Here is a 9873-nt window from a genome sequence, read left to right on the forward strand (position 1 = left end):
GCTTTTGTGATTAGAGACTAAGGGAGTAAGGTGGTCATTTTCTTTAATTTTAGTATATTCTTTAACTTATTTTTTATCCGTTTTATGAATTTTAGAACCTTAATCTTTTAAATTCATAAATAGAAAAAAAGTCTTGATACTTTTTTCTCTACATAATTTATTCAAACAAAAATTCTCAAAACATTCATTAATTTGTAAAATTAGCTCTTCTATCTTTTATTAATTCTTTTTTTTTTCTAAAATTTCATCATACTTATCCTCTTTAATACACTAGTATATTAATCAAATTTAATATTAATGTAAAATATTTTAAGTTATAATTAAACAAAATAATTGAAATATTTAAAATTATTATTATAATAGTGTTTGTAATAGCATATGATAATTAAATTATTTTGATTAATAAAAAATATACTTTATAATATTTCAACTGAAATATCTAAACAATCATTTTCTATTTTCTATAAAGCCCCACAAATTTTTCCAATAATATAATATAATATAATATAATATAATATAATATAATATATTACGACGAGTTTGACTAAACAATTATCATAAGAAAATGAAATTTATTTGTAATTTGATATGTATATTTTAAGATGTAATAATAACAATTATATTCATATTAAAGGAAAACTTTTGAAAAAGAATAAAAAAAAATGTTTTCATATAATCATATTTGAACGTTTGTTCTAATAATAGCATCACAAAAAGCATCCTATTTTATAGATTCCTACAACATGATGTAAAAGGGTAAAGTATATACATAATAGTGAGTCGCGGCTCGAGTGACAACTATTAAAGGGAAAATTACAAGAATGGTACCGGTTAAACGCCGTCGTTTGAAGTTGGCACAAAACATGAGTTTTTTAATTGTTTTTCATTTTCTTTTTTTTTTTCCCCTCTGCCTCGATGCAACGCTGCACATTTCGGCCAATGATATTGTTTTTCCGAACAAAAAAAGGAAAAACAATAACGAAATTTCTGGACAAAGCAAAAATATAATATATAAGAAATTGAAAATAAAAAATAATTAAAAAATTAATTTATATATTAACATGAACAAAAATAATTATTTTTCGAAATTAAATGATTATTTAAATAACGATATAATTTAACAGCTGTGAAAACTATTATAGGTTTGACTAAAAAATAAATTAGAAACGCACAACATAAAAACATAGACCCAATAAAAGGGGGAAAATATAAAAAGAAAGGAAAAGAAAAAGCATAGACCAATTTAAGGGTTTCAAGCGATAAATACAGCACACAAGTACATTGACACACACAAAAAAGACCCAGATGATTATTAAACAAATTGAAGTGTGTGTGAGAGAATAGAGCAACACTGTGATCAGGCTCGTGTCTTGCTGTGCTTTTTGTTTATTTTTTTATTTTTCGGTTGATTCTTTGTAAGAAGAAGATAATGGGTTGGATTCCATGTTCTGGAAATTCAAATGCTAAGAAGAAGGTGAAGAAGAAGATGGAAGTGGAGGAAAGTGTGAAGCCTGATCCAATCAAAGGTACTCAATTTTGTTATTTTACATTTCAGCGTGGGAAAAATGCAAATTAAAAAGAAATAAAAAGTGATCAGTGTTTTGTGACTTTGTCAAATTGATTCTCCTTCCATGTTGGTGAATGTAATTGGGACTGTGATATGTTTTGTACTACTTTGTTTCTTGCTTTTGTATGGATTTTTATTTTAACTACTGGAATCGTGTTCTTTAATTATTATTATTATTATTATTATTATTATTATTATTATTATTATTATTATTAAAGTCTTGCGTTGACATGAATGAAATTGCTAGACTAAGGTATCTCGATTTTGCAAGCTTTTCTTTTTATCTTATGGGGAAAAGGTACTTTTCTTTTTGGAAAATTGGGATGAGGTTAATCTGCTATTCTATATGGTTCTATCATATAAGTGAGATCTTTTGTTTGGCTTGTGTGGTTTGTTGGATGTCAACAATTTGTGTGTTTTTGCCTTTTTCTTTCAATTGAAAACTTTATTTTTCAGATTTTGTTTTGGCACATTACATTGGCATAATTGAGTTAAGTATGTAACTATATACCCTATGTTGGTAAAGTTGCCTGAAATTTTCGATTTAAGTTTATTTAATCATTAGATTATGATTTTTGTTATGTGAGGGTTTTTTCTCCCTCAAGCTTCCTGGTTTCTGATTTCCTCATTGATAATATATCCACTTTAACTTTTGATATTTATATGATAATTAATTGCTTCTTTCTGAATGACGAACATGAATTAATCTTTGTATTTCAATCTAAGAACTTGGTGTTTCATTTTGCTTATGCTCACCTAAACAATATGTCTTTGGAATTGAGTGCAGGGAAATTGAAGAGGAACTCGTCCATTAATTCGGCAGATTCATCTAAAAATGGGAATACTGATCACATTGCTGCACAGACATTCTCCTTCCGTGAGTTGGCAACTGCAACTCGACATTTTCGGGCAGAATGTCTTTTGGGTGAGGGAGGCTTTGGTAGAGTATACAAGGGGCGTTTGGAAAGTATTAATCAGGTGAGTTCTGTTTCTCATGATTCTTTTATGTAGAGTAGGAGAAGGTTTCTGGGGAACGAAGTAATGCTTGATGAATAGGATAAAGCAGCTGGTGAATGAATTATTGCTTCCTCTCTTTGCAATTCATCATTTCCCTGATATCCACACTGCTTTGTTGTCATAATTGAAATAATAGCTTATGAATTTTCCCAGCTTGAAAATGAAGCCTAACTCTATTGTTATATCTAGATTGTTGCAATTAAACAACTTGACCGAAATGGCCTGCAAGGGAATAGAGAGTTCCTAGTTGAAGTGTTGATGTTAAGTCTTCTTCATCACCCGAACCTTGTCAACCTTATTGGTTATTGTGCTGATGGAGATCAAAGACTTCTCGTTTATGAATATATGCCATTAGGATCCTTGGAAGACCACTTACATGGTATTAATTTTTCCTAATTAGTATATTTGTTCCCTTTGTTATTCAATATCCTTTATTACCTTTTAATGCATGTCGGTAACACGCACACATTTTGCAGATGTTGCTCCTGGCAAGGAACGACTAGATTGGAACACACGAATGAAAATAGCTGCCGGAGCAGCAAGCGGATTGGAATATCTTCATGACAAAGCTAACCCTCCTGTTATATACCGAGATTTAAAGTGCTCCAATATTTTGCTCAGTGAAGGGTATCATCCCAAGTTATCTGATTTTGGTTTGGCTAAACTTGGCCCAGTTGGGGAAAACACCCATGTATCAACGAGGGTTATGGGCACCTACGGATATTGTGCTCCCGAGTATGCAATGACAGGTCAGCTGACTCTGAAATCAGATGTTTATAGCTTCGGTGTAGTTCTTCTGGAAATCATTACAGGAAGGAAGGCAATTGACAATTCAAAATCTGCAGGAGAGCAGAATCTTGTTGCATGGGTAAGAAATAACTGCTACCATTTTCTCTTAGGTTTTCTGCGGATGAATTTAATTCATTGGAGGAGGAAATTTAGTTGTTGAATAACTTTTGAAAAGTTTCATTGTGATATTAATAGTTAAAAGTAACTAGTGTGGATAAATGAGGCGAGGAATCTATTTGAATTTCTTTTGAATTGGCCATGCTTGGAAAATTGGATCTGGTTAATTGTGCTTAACCTTCAAATTTAAGTTTGATTTCTATGCACCATCATTGTTAAAACATCCAATTAGGTGCTGCTATGTACATAAAAGTGGTTGTTTTAAGATAGCCTGTGCAGTACTTTAACTTTTTGTTTACGTGGCATCCCCGGATTGGATACTAGTAAATCTTTGACATGCGTACGAATTAATCTCTTAATATAATCTATAGTTCTCTATTACCTCGTAGTTGAAGGTAAGAAAACATGATGTATGATTAAAGATGTAATTGTTAAGTACTGAAGGAAAGTGGGAAACCAGTCAAACCACACCTTAAAAATTAGTTGTTAAGAAGGAAGAACCATTCTTCTTAAATACAATATGCATCCCATACTACCGGATTTGAGACTTTGGGCACTCCATAATATCCAAGTCCCAAGCAATACACCGCCCTTGGAAAGCTGACGTCCACGGTAGCTTTACTCTATTGACACAGACCCAGAAATAACCACCTTGCTACCGGCTACTAGTATTTGGTATTTATCTTAATCTAGCCTATAGGTAGTCCTTTCCATGGTGCCAACAACCAAGGCTCTGATACTATTGTTAAATACCTAAGTAAAGTTGGAAACCACACCTAAACTAGCTGTTAAGGGAGAAGAACCACTCTCCTTAAATACAACATCAAGCATCCCATGCTACCTGATGTGAGATTTTGGGCAACCCATAATATCCAAGTCCTTAACATAAACTTTTTGAGAGGAAAACAATGGTGTGAAGTTTCTAAATAAATTAAGTGAGATTAGTGAAGGGGTCGCCGGGGTTGGGGGGGTTAAAGTGTAATACTAGTGCACAATTTTTCGTTCTTACAGTAGTCTTTTTTGGTTTGCCTCTTCTTTGTTTTAATCCCTTCTATGAATTATTTTCATGAAAAGAAACTCCTTTCATTGTGATGGTTGAAAAGTTACTGGTCAAACTTTTGCATATCTCTCTTTGCTATTTACCTGAATTGAAGTTATTTTGATATGGTTAATTGTGATCTTAGTAACTTAGGGGGAGACTTTCCCTTAATTGCAGGCTAGACCCTTGTTTAAGGACCGAAGAAAATTTGCGCAAATGGCCGATCCAATGCTTCAAGGTCAATATCCTCCAAGAGGACTCTACCAGGCCCTTGCTGTGGCGGCAATGTGTGTTCAGGAGCAGGCCAACATGCGTCCAGTTATAGCCGATGTTGTTACAGCTTTGAGTTACCTTGCTTCCCAAAGATATGACCCGCATACACAAACAGCACAAAATTCTCGCTTCGCTCCTGGCACTCCTCCTAGAACCAAGAGGGGACACTGATATGGAAGCTCAAAGTTTTGCAGCCATACGAAGCCTCGTGCGAGTCTTGAATACCTTGCATTCTGAAAAGGGATTCTCACTTTCTTAGCGCGCTGCAAGAGATATAGGTTTCAAGATGTTTATATTCAAGTTGCATGTGGGGGTGTTCTTAGTTCAGATTATAGCGTTGCTAGAAGTCTTGAGTTTTGCTCTCCTTGCTGTGCATAGAACTGCTCCTATTTCCATTTGGGGCCAAGATAGTTGTTTCCACCGTTGTTTTCTCCGTATATTTATAGTTAAGGTCAAATTTCTGGATTCATAATTGGTGTTCTTTCTCTATAGGCAATGGTTCTGTAGCCAAATTGCATAGATGTCATAGCTTGTGTTGGTTGGAGTTAGAGACAAATACAAAGAGTCAAAGACTGAGGAATATAAAAATATGTTTGGAGTTAGAGATAGTACAAAACAATATTTCTGTATTTTCTGTCTTTCTATAATGTGGAGTTGGAGGAGACATAATTTTTGTCTCCTATATTTATGTCACGTCTCATTTACCAATCTGTGCCTTGGTGTCTTATTCCTGATCATGGTAGTTATAACTTATATAGTTATAAAACCATGTAGAAATATAATATAGTATATCTTTTCTCCAAGCAGGAAAGTATGGATACGCTACAGCTACAATACAATGTGATTTTTGGAAGTTTCTTTTACTATGGATTAATCTCTATATACAAACATTTAAGGCTTACAAGTCCGTTACCCTCAAACGCGCCTCTTGTAACATCTGTCTTTTATGCGCCTCTTTAACAGAATATTAAATCAATCTAAATTAATTAACGCGCGAATATATAACTTCTAAATTTCAAAAGATTTCGTTTCCTTTTTCGAATGTCTTGCTAAATTTGTTCAATCTCCTTCTTGCGTTCTCTCTTTGCGTTTTTATTCATTGTTTTACCTGCGTTTATCACTGGTTTCTTTGTCATTTATGTGAGTTTCTCTCTCTGTACTCTAGCTTCGTTTTTTTTTCGATTTTCATAGTTTCTGAAATCAAGTTTTGAACTCGTTTTGAAGATAATGGATGATTCAACTTCAGATTGTCAGCTGAAACAGGGCGAAGTGGATTTTGAATTTGAATCGAACAAAGTTCCTGAGGTTTGATTTAGTTTGAGTTAATTAGGATTAATCTGGATTTGATGCAGTTAGTCGTTTATGATTGTCTAGCTGAATAATTCGTGAACATTGTCTGTGAAATTAAAGAGTGAACATAATCTGTGGATTGAATCTAATATACTAGTTTTGATTGATTTTCTGCATTTTATACTAGACGTTCAGGTGTAGATCAGAACTTTTTGGGTATATTTTAGGGAAGTTTGGGTGTATTTAGAGTTTATGGCTTTTCTTGTTATTTTAGTTGAGTTGTTGTCGTTCGGGTGTAGATCAGGAATCCTTGGGCATATTTTAGGGAAGTTTGGGTATATTTACAGTTTATGACTTTTCTTGTTATTTTAGTTGAGTTGTTGTCGTTCGGGTGTAGATCAGGAATTCTTGGGTGTGTTTTAGTTGAATTGTTATTTTTTTATGAGGCGCAGAAACTCTATAGTATATTCTTGTTTTTAACATGGTGTATTTTGCAGCCCCTTTGTATTGTTGATGACCAGTTTGTTCCCAAGGTTGGAATGACTTTTAACACCCTTGAAGATGCTGCAAAATTTTACAAGGACTATGCTAAGGCTGTAGGTTTTTCTACAAGAGTTCGGAGCACAAATAAGAAGGGAAACGAAATTAAGAATCAATTGATTACATGTAGCAGAGAGGGAAAATGGAAATCTAAAATATCTCCGACCGAGAAGACAAATTTCACAGCTGGTTTAAATTGTCTTGCAAGAATTTATATACACACATTGAAGGATGTTGGTGCTTGGATCATTTCAAAGGTTGTGCTGCATCATTCACACCCTTGCTGTCCAACTCAAGCAGAGATGCTCAAACAACACAGGGAACTAAACATGTCCATTCGTCGTACAATAGAGAATAACGAGGAGGCTAATAACAGACCAAGCAAAACTTTCCAATCATTCGTTGCGGCAACTGGGGGTCATCACGAGTTGAATTTTATCGAAAAAGACGTGAGAAATTACATCACAAGAGAAGTGCGGAATGTTTCGGAACAAGAAGATGCAAAGGAATTCGGAAAATATTTATTAAGAATGAAAAAGAAGAATCAGAATTTCTTTTTCGAGCTCGAACTCGAGAACAATCAGTCGATTAAGTTGGATTTTTGGGCTGATGCAAGGAGCAGAGCTGCCTTTGAATATTTCGAAGATGTTATTTCATTCGACACCACCTACAATACAAACAGGTAATATGCTATTCTTGTTTATGATGCTAAATTAATTTTGTTCTATGAATCTGCTGCAGAGGTGTATATTGGATGCTTTTGGGTGTATAAAATCATTATTTGGGTGTACGTAATGATTTTCATTCTGCAATCTCGTAATTTGTTTCAGGTATAATTTGGTTTGTAGTTCTTTTGTCGGGGTGAATCACCACGGTCAGTCAACACTTCTGGGATGCGCTTTGATGAAAAACGATGAAATTGAATCATTCAAATGGTTATTTCAATGTTTGCTTCATTGCATGGGAGGAAATGCTCCTAAAGGGTTTCTCACCGATCAATGCGCGTCAATGAAAAGGGCTATAGAGGTTTGTATGCCAACAACAATTCACCGTTGGTGTATTTGGCACATCGCGAAGAAGATCCCAAGCAAATTAAATAGGTACAAGGGACATGTAGAAATTGAACAAGAAATGAGCCAAGTTGTTTGGAATTCTCATAGTAAAGATTCATTTGATAGGAATTTGAATGATTTTCTGCTGAAGTATAGTCTTGTGGACAACAAGTGGCTTTCAGTTAATGTTGTTTAAAATCTGCAGTAGAGGTGTAAATTGCATATTTTTGTGTGTAACTGATGAGAGAACTTTTGCGTGGTCTAGAAATTTGCAGATAAATCCTCGTTGCAAGTATAGTTTCTAAACCTTCAAAAGTCCTTTCATACAAACGTTTTGGGTGTCACAAGTAACAAATCCCTTTAAAAATTGTTAACCGAGTATTCAAACCTCGGGTCGTCTTCTCAAGGAACTGCGAGGAAGTATGTTCTTATTATTGGTTATAAAGGTTGTAATCGGGGTTTAGAAGGTGAGAAGCAAGTAATTTAAATGATGAGTGAATTAAATGGCAATTAAAAATAAATAATAATTGTAAAACAACTTTTGGCAAGATAAGGGAATTTAGAGGTCTAACTTAGTTATCTCTCTCAACTATAATAAAAGTTGAATCTAAACTCCACTTGGTCAACCTTTACCAGGGCAAAGGAAAGTCAAGGGACTAATTAAATTAACCTTTGAATCCTAATTATTTCCTAAGAAAAGGTTGGGATTATTTAGGTTCAGCTCAATTAGCAAGATAACGATTATTAATTACGTTGAGTTTAATAACTGTTGAGTTACTAAATTCTTAATCAGAACCAAAAGGGAAAAAAAAGTAAAATTGCTGGAATAATAAAAATATCCTTAGATGGGAAGCAATGGCAATTTAATTCAAAGAGAATAATTATAAACTGAAAATACCTCAATTATCATTAAATAAAAATGTCATCAACAGCCAATTGGGCAACATCAATCAAACATAATAAAGGCTTCAGAGTAATCAAAATATAAAAGAGAAATTAAATAGTAAAAAGGAATATTAAACCTGGATCGAGAGTCACTCTAGAAAGCTAAGAGAAGTCCTAAATCCTAATTTCTAAAAACACTACCTAAATCCTAAGAGAGAGAGAGAGAGGAGAGAACCTCTCTCTCCAAAACTATATCTAAAACATGAAAAGTAAATTATGAGAGCCTTTTTTTGAATGGATGCATTCCCCCACTTTATAGCCTCTAATCTGTGTTCTCTGGGCCGAAAACTGGGTCAAAAACAGCCCAGAAATCACTTCCAGCGCTTTCTGGTCCGTACAGGTCGCGGAAAAGTGACGCGGCTGCGTCGTCCACGCGACCGCGCGGATTGGGTGTTGGCCAGGTCACGCGTCCGCGTGACCCATGCGTTCGCGTCGCCTGGCGTCGGGGCAACTATGGCAAATTATATATCAAATCGAAGCCCCGGACGTTAGCTTTCCAACGCAACTGGAACCGCATCGTTTGGACGTCTGTGGATAAAGTTATAGCCGTTTGAGTGCGAAGAGGTCAGGCTGGACAACTTAGCAGTTTCTCCAACTTCTTGCATTCCTTTCACTTTTGCATGCTTCCTTTCCATCCTCTGAGCCATTCCTGCCTTTATAATATCTGAAAACACTTAACACACATATCAAGGCATCTAATGGTAATAAGAGAGGATTAATAATAAGCAAATATAAGATCAAAGAACATGTTTTCAATCATAGCATAAAATCAGGAAGGAAAATGTAAAACATGCGAATTGTATGAATAAGTGTGTAAAGAGTTGATAAAAACCACTCAATTGAGCACAAGATAAACCATAAAATAGTGGTTTATCAACCTCCCCACACTTAAACATTAGCATGTCCTCATGCTAAGCTCAAAAGAAGCTATAAAGATGAAGAGGAAAGGTGAAATGTTATGAAATGCAACCTATGTATATGAATGCAACTACATGCAAAATGTTTCTACCTACTTGGTTTAAAAGTAAATAAATTCTCCAGGAATGAATATAAACCAAATTCCACTAATTCAAATTACATAAAATAAGGACAGGTAAACTTGTGAGAAGATAGCTCATGAAAGCAGGGAACATAGAATCAAGCATTGAACCCTCACTAGTAGTGTATATCACTCTAACTCTCAAGTGTCTAGGGTCAATCTCTCTATTCTTCTCTAATCATGCTTTCTAAACTTTGTTCTTCAT

General features: G+C 34.4%; 1 protein-coding gene across 2 annotated transcripts; it reads left to right on the forward strand.

Moving 5' to 3' along the window:
• Positions 1-1166: 1166 nt before the first annotated feature.
• Positions 1167-5490, forward strand: LOC112742491 (probable serine/threonine-protein kinase PBL7). Of its 2 annotated transcripts, none has more exons than XM_025791740.2 (5): positions 1167-1526; positions 2355-2545; positions 2774-2963; positions 3061-3452; positions 4675-5490. In XM_025791740.2, the coding sequence occupies exons 1-5, from the start codon at positions 1430-1432 to the stop codon at positions 4675-4677; spliced, it is 873 nt and encodes a 290-aa protein (XP_025647525.1). In that variant the 5' UTR covers positions 1167-1429; the 3' UTR covers positions 4678-5490. The 2 variants fall into 2 exon arrangements, with proteins under 2 accessions (XP_025647525.1, XP_025647519.1); XM_025791734.2 differs by having other exon boundaries at positions 4707-5490.
• The last annotated feature ends 4383 nt before the right edge of the window (positions 5491-9873 follow it).

Source organism: Arachis hypogaea, chromosome 2, assembly GCF_003086295.3.
Source record: "Arachis hypogaea cultivar Tifrunner chromosome 2, arahy.Tifrunner.gnm2.J5K5, whole genome shotgun sequence".
Lineage (NCBI taxonomy): Eukaryota > Viridiplantae > Streptophyta > Magnoliopsida > Fabales > Fabaceae > Arachis > Arachis hypogaea.